This window comes from Triturus cristatus, chromosome 3_1, assembly GCF_964204655.1.
Source record: "Triturus cristatus chromosome 3_1, aTriCri1.1, whole genome shotgun sequence".
Classification (NCBI taxonomy): Eukaryota; Metazoa; Chordata; class Amphibia; order Caudata; family Salamandridae; genus Triturus; species Triturus cristatus.
Window position 1 is genome coordinate 443,010,310 of NC_140583.1, and position 21,683 is coordinate 443,031,992.

The window sequence follows — 21,683 nt, forward strand, 5'->3', positions numbered from 1 at the left end:
CGCTTCGCCATGCTACCTCTGTTCCTGTAATGCATTCTCAGTCCTTCTCCACCACCCCACCGAAAAATGTCAACAAATTATAAACAATCATGCTATTTGAATCAATCGCCAGTCTGTGAGTGAGAACCACAGCATACCCCTGTAGATGCTCCCCTGGCTGCCCATCGAAAAATAGAAAGTATTCCTGGCGCGCTAAATCTTCCTCAAGACCACCACACTTAGGTCATCTATCAAAAGCCACCATGCCAAAATCCGGGCTAACACTGAGTTACTAGGGAGCAACCACCCGAAAGGACTTGCACCCGACCATGGGAGCCCGAGAGACCTTAACATCCTGAAGACGATTCTTAACCTGTCTCCCTTTACAATGTGTCACGGCTGTGAATGATCGCGTGAGACTGATCGCTGTTCAGCTCCTCCAGCGAGTGAACCTGTTGACTGATCTCTTACTCCAGGTTGTATTTTTGGAAAGCATGTCTGTGAGCAAGCACTCCCATTTCTAGATGCATCATCATAAACCACGGGTGTTAATAGGTTGCCTGCGTCAGTAGTAGTGCTGAATAAGTGCTGCATAAGTATCACTGGAGTTATGTTTGAAGTTTGGCAATCAAGAAAGAAACTGTGAGAGTAACTAACCTGCACCCCTAACGTACATTCAGCATTGTCTTGGGAAAATAAAACTCCATGCTGGGCTGTTGACCTGTGCCCATCTTCCATATTTGATCCTGCCTGTGGTGTGCAGTTGGAGTCAATGCGACCCAACTCATCCACTGTATAAATCACCAGTTATCCCTCCTGCATGGCTGACACATGCGCCTTGGGGTAGTCTCAAATGAAGGTCCCACCTCGGTTACAACGGCATGCATGTCTCACTACATCATTAATCCTATTTCACCGCTTGGGCACAGTTATTGCCAGGCTGATTTTTCATTTCTATGGTTATAAATGCTTGTGGAGAAAAACATACTGGTAGAAACCTGTTCTAGATAAACTTGAATTGGTGAATTCCAGTTTTATTACCATACTTATCTAGGCCTAACCGGTGCTGGGCTCGGCCTGGGGTTTGCTGCTGGCATGACCACATACTAGGCCCTGCGCCCAACTTCTGCAGGTTCCCAACCACTTGCCATGCACAGCCTTTGACTGTGAACAGCATGGCCAGGTCCTGCACCCAACACCACACAGATGGCCCAGACCCCATTTTTGCAGTCCCCAAGGCTCATCCCTTTTTTATTTTCACAGTAGCACCGCTCCTCTACGCCACACAGCCGGGTCAAGGCCCAACCACAGTCCAGAAAGAGCACTCATCACTGCGCAGACAACATCTGCATGATCCTTGACAGAGGAAGCAATGGCAGCCCTCGTTCTCATGGACCTCTCTGAAGCATTTGACATGGTGTCACACACCACCGGCGTCATACGCATGCACGAGATTGGCATCCAAGGATCCGCTCTCCGCTGAATCTGCTCCTTCTTAACGGATAGAACACAAGTTAAGTTGTCAGCCTGGCACCTTAATGACCACATAGGCCTTTGCTGCATTTTGCTTTCACACCTTGAAGATGCTGAGGAAGATCTGCGATTAGCTCCCAAGCAACACCAGAAAAACTGTCGCTCACGCCCTAGTCACCAGCAAATGGACAATGGGAACACCCTCTATGCCAGGATCACCAAGCAACTCACTAGAAGACTACAGCCCATCAATAACTCGGCAGCCAGACTAATCCTCAACCTACCACACAGAACTCACATCACACCACACCTCACTCAGGGAACTACACTGGTTCCTGATGCACTAACGCACTCATATCAAACGCCTCACACACACATTTGAACAGCCTCATCTCCTTCCACCAACCACCCAGACACATCTGATCTGCAGGATTACTACTCGCACACATCCCATGCATTCACAGAACCAGGTCAGGAGGACGGGAGTTCTCTTACATCGCTCCTAAGGCGTGGAAAGACATCCCACTCAACACCACAGCCTCCTCTCTTCTTGAATTCCACAAGACGCTGAAGACCTGGCTGTTCACATAACTGACCTACCATAGGCAGGGGTAAGCACAAACACCTGCTCAGCACAGGGAAACCCACGGTGGAGGATAGTGCACTTTACAAATACACAAAACATAACTTCCCATTAACAATAAAATATTGCGCAGTACAACAAGAACATTGCCTACTTTTCGAATCAAAGGTATTTAAAGCGTCGACAAAATTCAGAAGGATAACGAAACAGACGTTGGCTGCCAGCTTGTATCTTCTCATTTTATGATTGAATGGAACTTTCCACCACAGCTAACAGACGTTCATATGGACCCGTAAATCAATGATTACTGACCTTTTGGGACAACTATATAGAATACCGATTTAATGGTCCTTTTCTACCAATATTCAGGAAGACTTACAATTTTCACTAGAACTGAGCTGTTTTGATATGATTTGTTTAATTTGTTCTCTGCACAATTTGTATAATAAAACCTAAGTTAAAAATCTGAACTTGTTTATGGTTTGATTCTCCTATATACATATACACAGACACTTTAAGGACAGCTACTGCATACAGTATAAACTTCACTGTCTTGTCAGATATCCCAGCTTAAGGAATGTGGCATTCTAAAACCTATGTCAGCTGTTAGCTGTGAATTTAAAAATGTTTTGAAGTGAAATGAATACCGTGTACTTATCAAGTGGACTGCAGGCCAGCAACCCAGGAGTTGTCTGCTCTTGGCTGACTCTCCATGTGATCTTGGCCAGCTCGCTTAACAGGTTTAAACAGTCATGTTTTAGAGGATTCATGTGACCTCTTGGATAGCCATGTCTAACGCTTATGGCGGAAGTAACTTTCTAGCCTGAAACACAGATACATACATTATGTGAGGGATAACATCTAAGTTCTGCCTCACATGTTGTATGTGCACCCAAAGATTGCTCTTCAATCCATTGTCAGAGACACACATAGTGCACTTTGTGTTTTACCTGTAGGTGTACAGGAGGAAGCCCTCGACTATAAGAATGTGGACCACCTCCTTCCTAGAGTCTTGCAGGAGGTCAGCATCCGCTGTGTTGTTGATGCCATGCGAGCGCTCAAACTTGCTTGGGTCTTTTATCCAGGCTTCAATAGTGCTTACCATCGCCTCCATATCTAGTGCAGAAATAACTGGAAGCAAATAGACACACCAAGGATTAAGGCAACTCCAGGCTCAGGTCTGTATTGGTAAACCAGATTCAAAGTAGAAGCCCATCTTACCATCATACTGCTTGAACCCATCGTCAAATGCTATCTGGTCCTGGGGCTGAAACAATATTAAAAAAATGATCATCAATTTCCAGGATTTTTACAGAATTATGTTTCGTGACAGATAGAAATGATGATTTGAGTTTTGAAAGCTTTGACACTGCAGCCATTTAGATGTTTCATAAGTAAGTTTCATGTTATACAGAGAGCAACAAACTAAATGTATGAAAATGTGAAGTGTGCTGGGTCATATCCTAGACAGGGGAGAACCAGTTTAGCAGCAGAAATTATGCTGGGCAAGAGGCAGCGCTGTAGAAGAGCGTTTGAATTTGACAGCAAATCTAAAGAAAGCGACTCAACCACGCATCTCTGGACTTCTGGGCAGTACCTTATCAATCGACACCCAAAACACTTAATCATGTGGATAGATATGGCTTTTTCTACTCACAAGTCACAAAAACATCTTTTGACTCTGGGGAAAATGAACAGTGGAGCTAAAAAGTAATCCATTTTAACGCCCTTAGAGTCTAAATATTGTTGATATTTAATAATTTATCTATCTAGTTACCTAATCACAAAAGTGGAAATGCTTAACTGACTTGCAAAACATTATATACCTTGTACAATTTAAGCATGCACAATTTTGTCACAATAACTCACCTTAAAGAAGTCATCCTGGTGCACTACGCAACAGTTGGGTAAGTTGCTGATAAGTTTATTTGTAAGAGTGGTCTTCCCGCCGTTGGTAACCCTAAGGGGAAGGATATATCAATTGTTTTTCAGGAGTCTAAAATTTGTACCTATTTTGCCCACACTGGGGCATTATTGACGTCGTCTTAGTGGTAGTATTTTATCACTGGTTTAATGCTCTACTGAGGGCATTAACTGCTCTTAATTGCCCACTTCAAAATTAAGATTTTAGGGGCAATACATGTATTAGCATCCATTCCCCAATCTCATCCAACACAGACTGACAAATGGGCAGCATTCTAGACAATCCGATTGGTTGAGCCATCCTCATCCATCCATACCATGGCTCTAGCCTGCCACTGGTTTTGGGAACGAATTTTACTGAAAAACTTTACGCTCCTGAATGTTTATGTTAGTGAGCCAATTACTGAGTGCCCTTTGAATGCCTCACTTCTTTGCTGGCATGCAGATTAGTTATTACTTCACCTACCCAAGGGGAAAAAGGCAATACAGCACTGAGGGCCTGATTAACAGATATTCTCACGCCCACTCTTAACTTAGGTGTGCACATTACTGCATTTATGAGTGCAATTTTCCTTTTAGTATTGATGGAGCAAGGTTTCGTATAAAAAGAAACTTGCTCGTATGCAATCTTCTCGAATAACCTGTAACATTATAACCAACCTGTCTGTAAGTACTAATTTTGCACCACATTTTACATATTGTACCTAGGGGAAGCTTTTCTATGTGCTTTACTAATGAATAACCCGAGTGTCCTAAAAATGGCCGCCAAAAACGCGGGAACACTTCTGCGCAAGCGTCTACTACATCTATGTGGTATGGCGTCTTTTGTTGCTTGGGGGAAATCTTTGCGGCTGCGCAATAGCTTTTAATGTGGCTGCTCGAAACCCTCGCACTAATGCACATGCTGTGCTGAAACTAACCTATGCAAGTTTTACTAAACCATTAATAAAAAAGATTTATTAAGTAAAAGGGGTTAGAGTAGAAGTAAGCGGTATACAGTGAATTCATTTAATTTTGTATTCTAACATGTTCTTCTCTGACTTTATTAATAGCTCATATTTGGTTCTTGGAGGGTGACCACGTCTCTGTTTCCTTGTGGCAACTACGCATGCGCAACATCTGCTTGTCCTGAGACCAATGAGATCATTGACTGGCTGCCAAACCCTAAGCCTAGCAAGGACATGGGAAGAACAACTTCTGACCCTACGAGAGGAAGAAGATGAAACATTGTAGTACAGATTTATCGATCTACATATGAAATGCTTGTGGGAATAAAGCTTGTGGGTATTAAAATTAAGGGGCGGGGACCAAGACAATAGAACTAAAGAAAGTTATTGCACTTAGTATGGTGTGATTTCCTCACCCCACTGCTTGGCCCAATCAAATTGCGGGTGTACATGGAATTGAAACATTTGGGGGTGGATCATAGATTTGAATTGGTATAACAGAGGTAAGTTCTAGATAGTTAGACACACTTGACCCACGAGATGCCGATGCTATGCTGAGATGCTGCCCGATTTTACTGCAATCTGACTGAAGAATCCAACACTAGGGAAAATTCGCGGAACAACCGAGGAGGCACATCTAGGAAGGGGTCCGGACGAGCCTGAGACGGAGAGAGTAGCACCAGAGAGGGGTGTAACGCTGGCGTTACACTAGAAGAGGTCACCTTCCCTGTCCTGAATCCTTGATACTCTGATGTCTAGGTCCTCACACCATTCTAGGTAAATATAGTTCTGTGGGTTGTGCTTCGTATTTGCTCTCTGTTCTTTCTCTCCTCAGGCACTGTCATCATATAAGATTAATTAATGTGAATTGAATTATAAACTAATTGAATTACTTTTCCTGATGGAGAATCTTGATGTGTTTACGTGTATTTGATTTGACTCACAAAAAATTATTAATTCAGATAAACCTTTAAAACTCCTACTGAGTCTGCGGTTCTTTGAATAAAAATTGAATGTATTGTTATACTATTATCATTTCCTCCCTATTCTAATCTACTACTAGATCTTTCGAACGTACATTTACTCAGGATACAGGAATGGTAAGATTACTGGTGTAAAAGGTTTCCTAGGGTAAATAAAAATTGATGACAAGCAGATATTTGCTAGCTCATTGAGTGTGTGAATGTATATGGGCCCAAATGAGTGTTGTGTGTATGTATGTATAGAGTTGATAAACTCCGCTGCATCAGTATTCACCCCATGTGAATTTGCTCTTGTAAATTGATTTATTTGCGCAAAAATGAATGCAAGTATAATGTAATTTTACATGTGAGTATATCTACTCAAAGAGGGAGGCTGTGGGAAGACCTCCAACGGTAGGTGAGCACTCACTAACACTTAGAGACACTAACACATTTGTCAGCCAGTTTCCCATGCCAAATATATAGGAGGGATGCGCTTCCTTTACCCTGGCACCCGATGGCCGTTTTGAGTGGGAAGGAGCTCTAAACCTGGCGTTAACACACGATGACAGATGTGGAGCGAGTATGGGTCTCATTGTCTTAAACATTCTTACATTACGGGACAACTGCATTGTGGCAGAGAATAAAAAGCACAGACCCAAGCCATCACTAACACCCTTTTTAGTGTCCTTCTGTGATGAATTATTTAAGTGTGCAAGAATCTTTATTTGAACTATTTTTACGTATTTCATTAGTGACATCAGAAGTTTATTCACAATACCCACCCCATCCATCTGGAAGGAGCAATGTCAAAATAGTACAACAAGACCACCTAAAATTAAAAACCCAGTAAATACAGTGAGGAGGCCAGCGTTGGACCAGAGCGGCGTGGGTGCCAGCCGCAGTCTGCTATACCTTCCTGCCGTTTTCCATCCTCTTCTCCTCTTTGCCCAGTCTAGTACACTTCACTAGTTGGGATCTTCATGCCCATTTTGGAGACGAGTCTGTGCTGAGTAGGAGAGGCACACCGTGGGAGAAAGAAGGGCAATGTGAATTCCAGATCCCCGACTAGAAGCCAGCAGCAGACCATTCTCCTTCCTTCCTTTCTTCCTGAAAAGGCTGCTTTAATGTCTCACAGGCCACAACGATGCACACCCAGCATTGCTTTCTAAGGGGGTTGCATGACCCTGCAATTTGAGTGCTTTACTAAACGGAATTAGAGAAACAAATATATTGCAGCCTCCACACATCGCTAGACGCAGTCCTTTCCAGGCCTACTAAATGTTCCTGTTCTGAATCTGGCTGTAACATGAAGCCCAGAAGTAGCTGAGCACTAACCATCAGGTGTCCACTCAATTGTTCCCTTAACTTTGTTATCTCAGGGATTATCCCTAAATAGTGAGGACTTGGGAAGCCAATATGCTCTGCAGGAGCCTCACAAGACCGTATGGGGGGCCCCAACAGGACCCACTATTGCCTTATTCATCAGCACACAAATCCGACTCCTGTGGCCCGGACGCCCTGTAGTGAAGCACCAGAAGACAGTCTAGAGGAAGAGAGATATGAGTTTAAGAATTCTTCCCGAGAACCAAATGGGGACAGAAAATCAGGGACCAAAATGTCCCAAGTACGTGCACCATTATTTCATCTACAAGGCATGAACGCCAGGGATGCTGCTGTGCCTATATCTCACTTTGATATATTGCAACATCAGGATTGGATCAGTTTGATCGATAAAGAAAGGTATTACCTGGCAAAAGGGACATTAGAATGAATCACAGGAGTGTGGGCCCCAGAGCAACTACCCAGGGACTGTTTCTGCATGTGAGCAATGCGGCATTGCCCCACTCATATTTTGGCCACCTGTGACCCATGTTTTATGTGCATAAATACCAATAAACTAATAAACTTTTCCTCAAAATACCACATCTGCATTTATTTACTTTCTCATGGCAGACGGCAGTCAGCCTTCAGCTGCGGGCATCAGCGGTGGGTGTAGTTTAATTTTGATATGTGTGAATCAAGGAGAGGGAGAAAGAAGGAGTTGCGACCCACTCAGCTTCTTTAACAAATATCTAGATATCAAGTTGAGAGTGGATCACTGGTCCTGAAAGAACCGAAGTTAGCATCAACAGTTCATGAACTGTTAAGAAACCCTCAATCACGTTTATCGCAAGGTGGTATTGCAGCGGTATGTTCGATTATCCGCTAGTGCTTAACAACGTGACAGCATCATCATTGGGTTACTGCGTGCTTTCTCCACCCGGAGGTTCTTGCCTCTGGTTTTTTCAGTAGTGATCGTAGATCGAAAGTGTACAGCCGTGTGTGGTGAAAAAAATCCCAGTGAGTGTGAATTAAAATACTCGTAAAACCAGTCAATAGTTTTAATAAAACTGGGTTCGGGTTAATTAAAAAAGCTTTACGTGCAAGATCAGACGCTTTAGGGTCTGGTGCACTATGTGAGAATGTCCAAAATAGTGGTCGACATGTTTCAGCCCTATCTTGTGCCCCTAAGGGTCAGGTGGGCTTTCATCAGGACCTAGTGTTAGTGTGGAGGAACCTAATTTTCATAGAACTCCTTGAGGAGGGTGGAGTGAATCGTCCAACCAACACAAATATGTTCAATTTGAACCTGTTAGGAGGTGGTGGGAAGAAAAAGGATGAAGACTAAGTTCAGTCAAAGCGCGTGCTGTAACTATGTTCAAAATTTAGAGCATCAGCCGTTGTTTGCAACTTTAAAATGACAATACTTTAATTCAAAATATAATGCCAATCAACATACAGGCTCATATTGACATTAAGTAATGGCAAAATGGCCTTCTTTTTGTATTCAGAAGGAAAATGCATGAAGAAGGCAACCAAACGAGAACATAAACACATAAACTATTAAGAAAGTAATACAAAGACAATACGCGTTAGGCTTGAGAACGTGGTGCTCAATGTTGTTTTCAGGCTGTCATACAAAATTCAGTGATGTCATACACAACGCACAGCGCACAGGGAGCTGGAGAAGGAATTGTAAGACGCCGTATTCTGTAAAGCTAAAATCGCTTAGTATAAAGACATGGAATTGCGTTAAAAGTTTCTGTAAATATTATGTTACGCTGCCGTTACCATTAAGGGAAAGTGCTGATATCAAGGATAGGTTATTTACATTTTAACCAAAAGGATTATTGAGAAAATAAAGCATATGGCTGATAAGTACGCTGGTTTTAGGAGACCATATGCGCGCGAAGATTCTTTCAGGCGTGTTAATTTCAGTCGGTCAAAAACATGTAAAGGGAGAAAGAATACCTTGTTTACTCTAGTCGAGGAAACCTTCGGGGACAGGAGGCTAAACCCCGCTCTTGAGAAAGGGGGGAGGAAAGAATAGACAGGGTGTTAAGTAAATTCTATACATTACGTTCCTTCGTTGGTTTTCTCGTGTCTGCCTCAGCCGGTACCTTGCACTAGGGAGTTGTCGACTGGTTCTGCCGCTGCCTCTCTTTCCCCGGTATGCATACTACTGGAACCGGTTCAGCATTTAAAGAGTCATGGCCGTCACATGGATAAACGTAAAAAAAAGGGGGGGGGGGACGGACAGAGTCAATTAGTGCTAGATTCTGTTTCATCAGGGCATTTTCGACACAGAGTGTTCTTATCACGTAGATCCTTTGCTATAAGGTGTCGTTTTGCAAGAAAAGAGAAACAGGCAGTGTATCTTGTAATTACTAGAGTCTGCGCGTTCATTTTATCCCACTACTGTCTCAATAAAGTTGTGGTTGCGATGTCACAGTACATGCCTAGCCTCTTTTTTTGAAAAAAGGTCGAGTAACTGTACAAAGTGGAAACGTTACATTTCTCTATGTAGATATGGTCAAATTCCTCGTTAATCAATGGAGATGCTCATGTAACTAAATAAACAGGAATAGTACGGAATCAAATTCAGTTTTGTAGTATGGTTCATTCCGATAAAAATGTGCATCCTTTATCCACGGTGACATTCATTGTTGATTAATACACTCAAGATGTTGTTTATTCATGTTTAGCCATGGGAAATTGTCAAGATTGGAATCAGTATTGTGGTAAAGTTCATTTCAATAGACAGGTGTGACCTTTTGCCATGATGTAGTCTGTGCTCCATTTGTGCATTATAGTTGTCATTTGTTTATGCTTAACCAAGGGATATTATCATTTAGTCCCTGTACATGAGTGCGTAGCCGGTGGACCCATCTTTGTTCTTTTTCAAACAGAATTCTTTCTGCGTTGTGATTTTTTACGGTAAGTGTTTCCAAGATTACCCACTGGAGATGATTGATTGTGTGTCCTTTCTCCAGATAGTGGCTACTCATTTTGGTGGTACTCTTTTTACATTTAACATTGCTCCTATGTTCGCAGAGTCGTTGTTTAACTCTGTGACAGGTCATTCCAATATAATGGAGTTCACAAGGGCATGTAATCATATAGATCACATGCGTAGTATTACAATTAGTATGTGTTCGAATTGTCCATTGTAAATCTGGTAATAGTTGCAAGGTTCTAGTTGCCGTAGTGAGATGACAGACGGAACATGTGCCACATGGATAATGGCCAGTCACTGGTACGTTGCTCCAAAGGCTGAAGGTTGTTTCCAAACTTGGTTTTGGTGGAGGTCTTGTATGTACCAATATGTCCTTTAAATTCCGGATTCTCTTGTTTGAGAACCTCGGTTTTGGCCATTTCAACGCTCCTGACGTTAAGATCTTCCAATTCTTGTTGATAATTTTCTTCCTGTCATTGGACACCGGGCTGTAAGTACTGACACAGGTGACCAGATTTGTCATCGGTTCTTTCACAGTTGTTTCCATAAGGGCCTCTCTCGGTTGGTTTCTAGCCCTCTTTTGACATTTCTTGATTGTTCGTAGGGGGTAATCTCTGTTCTTTAGTTTCTCGCTTAGATCTTTCGCTTGTTCTTTGTAGTCCTGAATGTTGCTACAATTGCGTCTTAGTCGAAGAAACTGACCGTACGGAAGGTTCTCCCACATTGGACGCGGGTGGAAGCTGTTAAAGGAAAGTAAACTGTTCTTGGCAGTGGCTTTGAAAAAAGTCTTTGTCTGGATGATATTGTTGTCAATAAAGATGGTGACATCTAGGAAGTCGAGTTTGTTTGGGCTTGCTGAGTAGGTAAAGTTTAGCCACTCATCTCTGGTGTTCAGCCACTGGTGGAAATCGATGAGGGTTGCCATGTCACCTTCCCAGATCAACAGGACATCATCGATATACCTTTTCCAAAAGATGATCTGTTTAAGAAAAGGGTTGGTAGGACTCTGTACGAAATTCGCTTCGAAGTCGCTCACGTATAGTCCGGCCACGCTCGGCGCGAAGGTACTACCCATGGAAGTACCATGGCATTGTCGGTACATGATGTTATTGTACTCGAAGTGGTTCTCGGTAAGCGCTAGCCTGCAACACTCCAAAATGAAGTGTCTTGGTGTTTTGTGATTCCACTGCTGATTGAACAGTAAGACTTCAAGGGTATCCAGTGTTTTCTTCTGTGGGAGGCTGGTGTATAGACTCTCGACGTCTAAACCAACTAGTAACATTCTTTCTTCTGTGAATCGTTGATCTCTAAGGAGGTTAAGGAGATCTTTGGTATCCTTAAGATAGGTAGGTGTCTGTTGTACTAGTGGTTTGAGATAGTGATCCGCGAATTGTGACAGCGGTTCGAGGACAGATTCGATCCCAGAGACAATTGGTCTTCCCGGTGGTGGTCTTCGTTCTTTATGAATCTTGGGAAGCGAGTAGAAATATGGCATCCTCGGTGTTCGGGCTACCAGAAACTCTGCTTCGCTCTTGGAGATCCAATTGTTCATTTCAGCTTCGTCAACCATCTGTGTGATGGTTCTTTGGAGACGTTCTGTAGGATCTGTTGTAATAATCTCATAGAACTTTCTGTCAGACAAAAGGTCCGTACATTGTTGATCATACCCTTCTTTACTAAGCAGTACAATTCCTCCGCCTTTGTCGGCAGGTTTTATTACAAGGTCACCATTTTTCCGCAGTGCGTCCAAAGCTAGTTGTTCAGCTCTGGATACATTCACAAATGGTCTCTTCGTTTGGTTTTTGAGGCCTTCTACTTCTCTCATGATAGCTTGTTCGAATGCCATAATCTCCACTGGGACCTGATGGTTCAGGGGACAAAATCTAGATTTTCGGCGTAAGGGGGTATCGCCTTCTCTCACTGGTTCTTCTTGTTCCTTGAAGAAAGCTTTCAGCTTGATTTTTCGACAGAACTCTGCCATCTCACATTGGAGTTTGAAGATATCAACAGGAGGGGTAGGGACATAGCTCAAGCCTTTGTTTAAAATGACTTTCTGTTCTGTTGTAAGAACGATATCGGTTAAGTTAAAGACGAGGTTGTTGCGCTGGTCCCCGGTTTCGCATTGGTCATGCTCCTGGTGTGTACTTGGCGCTGTTGGTCTTCCCAGGTTACTCCCTTTCTTCTTGCCCTGTTGTTGGTCTGGCCTCTCCCTAAAAAAGGAGGTCTGTGTGTGTAGTTTTGACTCATATTCGGTGGTGGTGGAATTCCCATCTGTGGGGGGCCAGGGTAAAAGGGGGTATTCCAGCCTTGAAAGTTCGGATTAAAAGGCTGAAAGGAGGTTGGGTGTGGCGGGGCATTGAAAAACAGGTTATACCAATTATGAGACCTTCTCCTATTTTGGCGTCTATATTGTCCTCTATTTCTCCTGGGTGTGTAGGTCTCATCACCACTCCAGTCTGAGCCATTGGAAGAGGAACCCATACTCGAGTTACTCGAATTGTTGTCATAGTTCTCTTCTGGGACTTTATAGTCGTCAGCACTATAAGGGTGCATTCTTTCATTGGAGAACTTCTTTAGGTCTTTTCCAAGCTTTTGGATTTTGTTTTGTGTGATATAGTCCCTGGTCTCGTTCATCTCTTTATTAATCTCTTCAAGTCTTTTTTTATATACTGTTAGATGCACCATGTTCTTAAGTTTAGTTTCGCTCACCTGGATCTTGATGGTGAGTTCTTCAGTCAATCTGGTAGCTGTTTTTATGATCAGGACAAGGTAATCTCTCGTGCACTTCCATGAGATCGAGGACCAGTCTTTTCGGAAGGTCAAGTCATGAAGGAAAATGCGTGGAGCATTGTTCACCCAGAGTCCTCTTGGGGCCGCGTTAGCGCGGAGATATTCAGTCATTATGATCCCATGAATGGCAGTGCGTACCTGTTCTTTTTTCAACTCAGACAGTTCTTCCCAGTCTGTGGTTTGTGCTAAAGTTTGTGTTAAATCTTTATCCTGCAGTAGTGACGGAAGTGACAAAATTGCATTGATTTCGTCAGAAGAATAGCTCAGGCCTAGATTCTCGGCCATGGCGATTCCAGAAGAGCCTTTCAGTGGGGACTTTCTTGTCCTGGGAGAAAGGGTATGTGTAGTTGTAAGTGAATACTTACAAGGAACTCCCACAGCTGCACGCTGCTGAGAATATGTGTGAATCGAGGGGAGGGAGAAAGAAGGAGTTGCGACCCACTCAGCTTCTTTAACAAATATCTAGATATCAAGTTAAGAGTGGATCACTGGTCCTGAAAGAACCGATGTTAGCATCAACAGTTCATGAACTGTTAAGAAACCCTCAATCACGTTTATCGCAAGGTGGTATTGCAGCGGTATGTTCGATTATCCGCTAGTGCTTAACAACGTGACAGCATCATCATTGGGTTACTGCGTGCTTCCTCCACCCGGAGGTTCTTGCCTCTGGTTTTTTCAGTAGTGATCGTAGATCGAAAGTGTACAGCCGTGTGTGGTGAAAAAAATCCCAGTGAGTGTGAATTAAAATACTCGTAAAACCAGTCAATAGTTTTAATAAAACTGGGTTTGGGTTAATTAAAAAAGCTTTACGTGCAAGATCAGACGCTTTAGGGTCTGGTGCACTATATGAGAAGGTCCAAAATAGTGGTCGACATGTTTCAGCCCTATCTTGTGCCCTGTTGATCTGGGAAGGTGACATGGCAACCCTCATCGATTTCCACCAGTGGCTGAACACCAGAGATGAGTGGCTAAACTTTACCTACTCAGCAAGCCCAAACAAACTCGACTTCCTAGATGTCACCATCTTTATTGACAACAATATCATCCAGACAAAGACTTTTTTCAAAGCCACTGCCAAGAACAGTTTACTTTCCTTTAACAGCTTCCACCCGCGTCCAATGTGGGAGAACCTTCCGTACGGTCAGTTTCTTCGACTAAGACGCAATTGTAGCAACATTCAGGACTACAAAGAACAAGCGAAAGATCTAAGCGAGAAACTAAAGAACAGAGATTACCCCCTACGAACAATCAAGAAATGTCAAAAGAGGGCTAGAAACCAACCGAGAGAGGCCCTTATGGAAACAACTGTGAAAGAACCGATGACAAATCTGGTCACCTGTGTCAGTACTTACAGCCCGGTGTCCAATGACGGGAAGAAAATTATCAACAAGAATTGGAAGATCTTAACGTCAGGAGCGTTGAAATGGCCAAAACCGAGGTTCTCAAACAAGAGAATCCGGAATTTAAAGGACATATTGGTACATACAAGACCTCCACCAAAACCAAGTTTGGAAACAACCTTCAGCCTTTGGAGCAACGTACCAGTGACTGGCCATTATCCATGTGGCACATGTTCCGTCTGTCATCTCACTACGGCAACTAGAACCTTGCAACTATTACCAGATTTACAATGGACAATTCGAACACATACTAATTGTAATACTACGCATGTGATCTATATGATTACATGCCCTTGTGAACTCCATTATATTGGAATGACCTGTCACAGAGTTAAACAACGACTCTGTGAACATAGGAGCAATGTTAAATGTAAAAAGAGTACCACCAAAATGAGTAGCCACTATCTGGAGAAAGGACACACAATCAATCATCTCCAGTGGGTAATCTTGGAAACACTTACCGTAAAAAATCACAACGCAGAAAGAATTCTGTTTGAAAAAGAACAAAGATGGGTCCACCGGCTACGCACTCATGTACAGGGACTAAATGATAATATCCCTTGGTTAAGCATAAACAAATGACAACTATAATGCACAAATGGAGCACAGACTACATCATGGCAAAAGGTCACACCTGTCTATTGAAATGAACTTTACCACAATACTGATTCCAATCTTGACAATTTCCCATGGCTAAACATGAATAAACAACATCTTGAGTGTATTAATCAACAATGAATGTCACCGTGGATAAAGGATGCACATTTTTATCGGAATGAACCATACTACAAAACTGAATTTGATTCCGTACTATTCCTGTTTATTTAGTTACATGAGCATCTCCATTGATTAACGAGGAATTTGACCATATCTACATAGAGAAATGTAACGTTTCCACTTTGTACAGTTACTCGACCTTTTTTCAAAAAAAGAGGCTAGGCATGTACTGTGACATCGCAACCACAACTTTATTGAGACAGTAGTGGGATAAAATGAACGCGCAGACTCGAGTAATTACAAGATACACTGCCTGTTTCTCTTTTCTTGCAAAACGACACCTTATAGCAAAGGATCTACGTGATAAGAACACTCTGTGTCGAAAATGCCCTGATGAAACAGAATCTAGCACTAATTGACTCTGTCCGTCCCCCCCCCCCTTTTTTTTACGTTTATCCATGTGACGGCCATGACTCTTTAAATGCTGAACCGGTTCCAGTAGTATGCATACCGGGGAAAGAGAGGCAGCGGCAGAACCAGTCGACAACTCCCTAGTGCAAGGTACCGGCTGAGGCAGACACGAGAAAACCAACGAAGGAACGTAATGTATAGAATTTACTTAACACCCTGTCTATTCTTTCCTCCCCCCTTTCTCAAGAGCGGGGTTTAGCCTCCTGTCCCCGAAGGTTTCCTCGACTAGAGTAAACAAGGTATTCTTTCTCCCCTTACATGTTTTTGACCGACTGAAATTAACACGCCTGAAAGAATCTTCGCGCGCATATGGTCTCCTAAAACCAGCGTACTTATCAGCCATATGCTTTATTTTCTCAATAATCCTTTTGGTTAAAATGTAAATAACCTATCCTTGATATCAGCACTTTCCCTTAATGGTAACGGCAGCGTAACATAATATTTACAGAAACTTTTAACGCAATTCCATGTCTTTATACTAAGCGATTTTAGCTTTACAGAATACGGCGTCTTACAATTCCTTCTCCAGCTCCCTGTGCGCTGTGCGTTGTGTATGACATCACTGAATTTTGTATGACAGCCTGAAAACAACATTGAGCACCACGTTCTCAAGCCTAACGCGTATTGTCTTTGTATTACTTTCTTAATAGTTTATGTGTTTGTGTTCTCGTTTGGTTGCCTTCTTCCTGCATTTTCCTTCTGAATACAAAAAGAGGGCCATTTTGCCATTACTTAATGTCAATATGAGCCTGTATGTTGATTGGCATTATATTTTGAATTAAAGTATTGTCATTTTAAAGTTGCAAACAACGGCTGATGCTCTAAATTTTGAACATAGTTACAGCACGCACTTTGACTGAACTTAGTCTTCATCCTTTTTCTTCCCACCACCTCCTAACAGGTTCAAATTGAACATATTTGTGTTGGTTGGACGATTCACTCCACCCTCCTCAAGGAGTTCTATGAAAATTAGGTTCCTCCACACTAACACTAGGTCCTGATGAAAGCCCACCTGACCCTTAGGGGCACAAGATAGGGCTGAAACATGTCAACCACTATTTTGGACATTCTCACATAGTGCACCAGACCCTAAAGCGTCTGATCTTGCACGTAAAGCTTTTTTAATTAACCCGAACCCAGTTTTATTAAAACTATTGACTCGTTTTACGAGTATTTTAATTCACACTCACTGGGATTTTTTTCACCACACACGGCTGTACACTTTCGATCTACGATCACTACTGAAAAAACCAGAGGCAAGAACCTCCGGGTGGAGGAAGCACGCAGTAACCCAATGATGATGCTGTCACGTTGTTAAGCACTAGCGGATAATCGAACATACCGCTGCAATACCACCTTGCGATAAACGTGATTGAGGGTTTCTTAACAGTTCATGAACTGTTGATGCTAACTTCGGTTCTTTCAGGACCAGTGATCCACTCTCAACTTGATATCTAGATATTTGTTAAAGAAGCTGAGTGGGTCGCAACTCCTTCTTTCTCCCTCCCCTTGATTCACACATATTCTCAGCAGCGTGCAGCTGTGGGAGTTCCTTGTAAGTATTCACTTACAACTACACATACCCTTTCTCCCAGGACAAGAAAGTCCCCACTGAAAGGCTCTTCTGGAATCGCCATGGCCGAGAATCTAGGCCTGAGCTATTCTTCTGACGAAATCAATGCAATTTTGTCACTTCCGTCACTTCTGCAGGATAAAGATTTAACACAAACTTTAGCACAAACCACAGACTGGGAAGAACTGTCTGAGTTGAAAAAAGAACAGGTACGCACTGCCATTCATGGGATCATAATGACTGAATATCTCCGCGCTAACGCGGCCCCAAGAGGACTCTGGGTGAACAATGCTCCACGCATTTTCCTTCATGACTTGACCTTCCGAAAAGACTGGTCCTCGATCTCATGGAAGTGCACGAGAGATTACCTTGTCCTGATCATAAAAACAGCTACCAGATTGACTGAAGAACTCACCATCAAGATCCAGGTGAGCGAAACTAAACTTAAGAACATGGTGCATCTAACAGTATATAAAAAAAGACTTGAAGAGATTAATAAAGAGATGAACGAGACCAGGGACTATATCACACAAAACAAAATCCAAAAGCTTGGAAAAGACCTAAAGAAGTTCTCCAATGAAAGAATGCACCCTTATAGTGCTGACGACTATAAAGTCCCAGAAGAGAACTATGACAACAATTCGAGTAACACGAGTATAGGTTCCTCTTCCAATGGCTCAGACTGGAGTGGTGATGAGACCTACACACCCAGGAGAAATAGAGGACAATATAGACGCCAAAATAGGAGAAGGTCTCATAATTGGTATAACCCGTTTTTCAATGCCCCGCCACACCCAACCTCCTTTCAGCCTTTTAATCCGAACTTTCAAGGCTGGAATACCCCCTTTTACCCTGGCCCCCCACAGATGGGAATTCCACCACCACCGAATATGAGTCAAAACTACACACACAGACCTCCTTTTTTAGGGAGAGGCCAGACCAACAACAGGGCAAGAAGAAAGGGAGTAACCTGGGAAGACCAACAGCGCCAAGTACACACCAGGAGCATGACCAATGTGAAACCGGGGACCAGCGCAACAACCTCGTCTTTAACTTAACCGATATCGCTCTTACAACAGAACAGAAAGTCATTTTAAACAAAGGCTTGAGCTATGTCCCTACCCCTCCTGTTGATATCTTCAAACTCCAATGTGAGATGGCAGAGTTCTGTCGAAAAATCAAGCTGAAAGCTTTCTTCAAGGAACAAGAAGAACCAGTGAGAGAAGGCGATACCCCCTTACGCCGAAAATCTAGATTTTGTCCCCTGAACCATCAGGTCCCAGTGGAGATTATGGCATTCGAACAAGCTATCATGAGAGAAGTAGAAGGCCTCAAAAACCAAACGAAGAGACCATTTGTGAATGTATCCAGAGCTGAACAACTAGCTTTGGACGCACTGCGGAAAAATGGTGACCTTGTAATAAAACCTGCCGACAAAGGCGGAGGAATTGTACTGCTTAGTAAAGAAGGGTATGATCAACAATGTACGGGCCTTTTGTCTGACAGAAAGTTCTATGAGATTATTACAACAGATCCTACAGAACGTCTCCAAAGAACCATCACACAGATGGTTGACGAAGCTGAAATGAACAATTGGATCTCCAAGAGCGAAGCAGAGTTTCTGGTAGCCCGAACACCGAGGATGCCATATTTCTACTCGCTTCCCAAGATTCATAAAGAACAAAGACCACCACCGGGAAGACCAATTGTCTCTGGGATCGAATCTGTCCTCGAACCGCTGTCACAATTCGCGGATCACTATCTCAAACCACTAGTACAACAGACACCTACCTATCTTAAGGACACCAAAGATCTCCTTAACCTCCTTAGAGATCAACGATTCACAGAAGGAAGAATGTTACTAGTTGGTTTAGACGTCGAGAGTCTATACACCAGCCTCCCACAGAAGAAAACACTGGATACCCTTGAAGTCTTACTGTTCAATCAGCAGTGGAATCACAAAACACCAAGACACTTCATTTTGGAGTGTTGCAGGCTAGCGCTTACCGAGAACCACTTCGAGTACAATAACATCATGTACCGACAATGCCATGGTACTTCCATGGGTAGTACCTTCGCGCCGAGCGTGGCCGAACTATACGTGAGCGACTTCGAAGCGAATTTCGTACAGAGTCCTACCAACCCTTTTCTTAAACAGATCATCTTTTGGAAAAGGTATATCGATGATGTCCTGTTGATCTGGGAAGGTGACATGGCAACCCTCATCGATTTCCACCAGTGGCTGAACACCAGAGATGAGTGGCTAAACTTTACCTACTCAGCAAGCCCAAACAAACTCGACTTCCTAGATGTCACCATCTTTATTGACAACAATACCATCCAGACAAAGACTTTTTTCAAAGCCACTGCCAAGAACAGTTTACTTTCCTTTAACAGCTTCCACCCGCGTCCAATGAGGGAGAACCTTCCGTACGGTCAGTTTCTTCGACTAAGACGCAATTGTAGCAACATTCAGGACTACAAAGAACAAGCGAAAGATCTAAGCGAGAAACTAAAGAACAGAGATTACCCCCTACGAACAATCAAGAAATGTCAAAAGAGGGCTAGAAACCAACCGAGAGAGGCCCTTATGGAAGCAACTGTGAAAGAACCGATGACAAATCTGGTCACCTGTGTCAGTACTTACAGCCCGGTGTCCAATGATGTGAAGAAAATTATCAACAAGAATTGGAAGATCTTAACGTCAGGAGCGTTGAAATGGCCAAAACCGAGGTTCTCAAACAAGAGAACCCGGAATTTAAAGGACATATTGGTACATACAAGACCTCCACCAAAACCAAGTTTGGAAACAACCTTAAGCCTTTGGAGCAACGTACCAGTGACTGGCCATTATCCATGTGGCACATGTTCCGTCTGTCATCTCACTACGGCAACTAAAACCTTGCAACTATTACCAGATTTACAATGGACAATTCGAACACATACTAATTGTAATACTACGCATGTGATCTATATGATTACATGCCCTTGTGAACTCCGTTATATTGGAATGACCTGTCGCAGAGTTAAACAACGACTCTGCGAACATAGGAGCAATGTTAAATGTAAAAAGAGTACCACCAAAATGAGTAGCCACTATCTGGAGAAAGGACACACAATCAATCATCTCCAGTGGGTAATCTTGGAAACACTTACCGTCAAAAATCACAACGCAGAAAGAATTCTGTTTGAAAAAGAACAAAGTTGGGTCCACCGGCTACGCACTCATGTACAGGGACTAAATGATAATATCCCTTGGTTAAGCATAAACAAATGACAACTATAATGCACAAATGGAGCACAGACTACATCATGGCAAAAGGTCACACCTGTCTATTGAAATGAACTTTACCACAATACTGATTCCAATCTTGACAATTTCCCATGGCTAAACATGAATAAACAACATCTTGAGTGTATTAATCAACAATGAATGTCACCATGGATAAAGGATGCACATTTTTATCGGAATGAACCATACTACAAAACTGAATTTGATTCCGTACTATTCCTGTTTATTTAGTTACATGAGCATCTCCATGCATTAACGAGGAATTTGACCATATCTACATAGAGAAATGTAACGTTTCCACTTTGTACAGTTCCTCGACCTTTTTTCAAAAAAAGAGGCTAGGCATGTACTGTGACATCGCAACCACAACTTTATTGAGACAGTAGTGGGATAAAATTAACGCGCAGACTCGAGTAATTACAAGATACACTGCTTGTTTCTCTTTTCTTGCAAAACGACACCTTATAGCAAAGGATCTACGTGATAAGAACACTCTGTGTCGAAAATGCCCTGATGAAACAGAATCTAGCACTAATTGACTCTGTCCGTCCCCCCCCCCCCTTTTTTTACGTTTATCCATGTGACGGCCCTGCCTCTTTAAATGCTGAACCGGTTCCAGTAGTATGCATACCGGGGAAAGAGAGGCAGCGGCAGAACCAGTCGACAACTCCCTAGCGCAAGGTACCGGCTGAGGCAGACACGAGAAAACCAACGAAGGAACGTAATGTATAGAATTTACTTAACACCCTGTCTATTCTTTCCTCCCCCCTTTCTCTAGAGCGGGGTTTAGCCTCCTGTCCCCGAAGGTTTCCTCGACTAGAGTAAACAAGGTATTCTTTCTCCCTTTACATGTTTTTGACCGACTGAAATTAACACGCCTGAAAGAATCTTCGCGCGCATATGGTCTCCTAAAACCAGCGTACTTATCAGCCATATGCTTTATTTTCTCAATAATCCTTTTGGTTAAAATGTAAATAACCTATCCTTGATATCAGCACTTTCCCTTAATGGTAACGGCAGCGTAACATAATATTTACAGAAACTTTTAACGCAATTCCATGTCTTTATACTAAGCGATTTTAGCTTTACAGAATACGGCGTCTTACAATTCCTTCTCCAGCTCCCTGTGCGCTGTGCGTTGTGTATGACATCACTGAATTTTGTATGACAGCCTGAAAACAACATTGAGCACCACGTTCTCAAGCCTAACGCGTATTGTCTTTGAATTACTTTCTTAATAGTTTATGTGTTTGTGTTCTCGTTTGGTTGCCTTCTTCCTGCATTTTCCTTCTGA

The 21,683-nt window shown here is 42.8% G+C and overlaps 1 protein-coding gene across 1 annotated transcript in view; it reads right to left on the minus strand.

The window, feature by feature from the left end:
* The window catches only part of LOC146860381 (nicotinamide riboside kinase 2-like), a 94,392-nt gene that overhangs the window by 57,088 nt on the left and 15,621 nt on the right, over positions 1 to 21,683 (minus strand). The window contains exons 2-4 of the mRNA XM_085644240.1: positions 3,905 to 3,995; positions 3,257 to 3,302; positions 2,986 to 3,166 (exon numbers count right to left, since the gene is read on the minus strand). Of these exons, the coding sequence (XP_085500366.1) occupies positions 2,986 to 3,166; positions 3,257 to 3,302; positions 3,905 to 3,995 (318 nt within the window). The remainder of the gene's footprint in view (positions 1 to 2,985; positions 3,167 to 3,256; positions 3,303 to 3,904; positions 3,996 to 21,683) is intronic.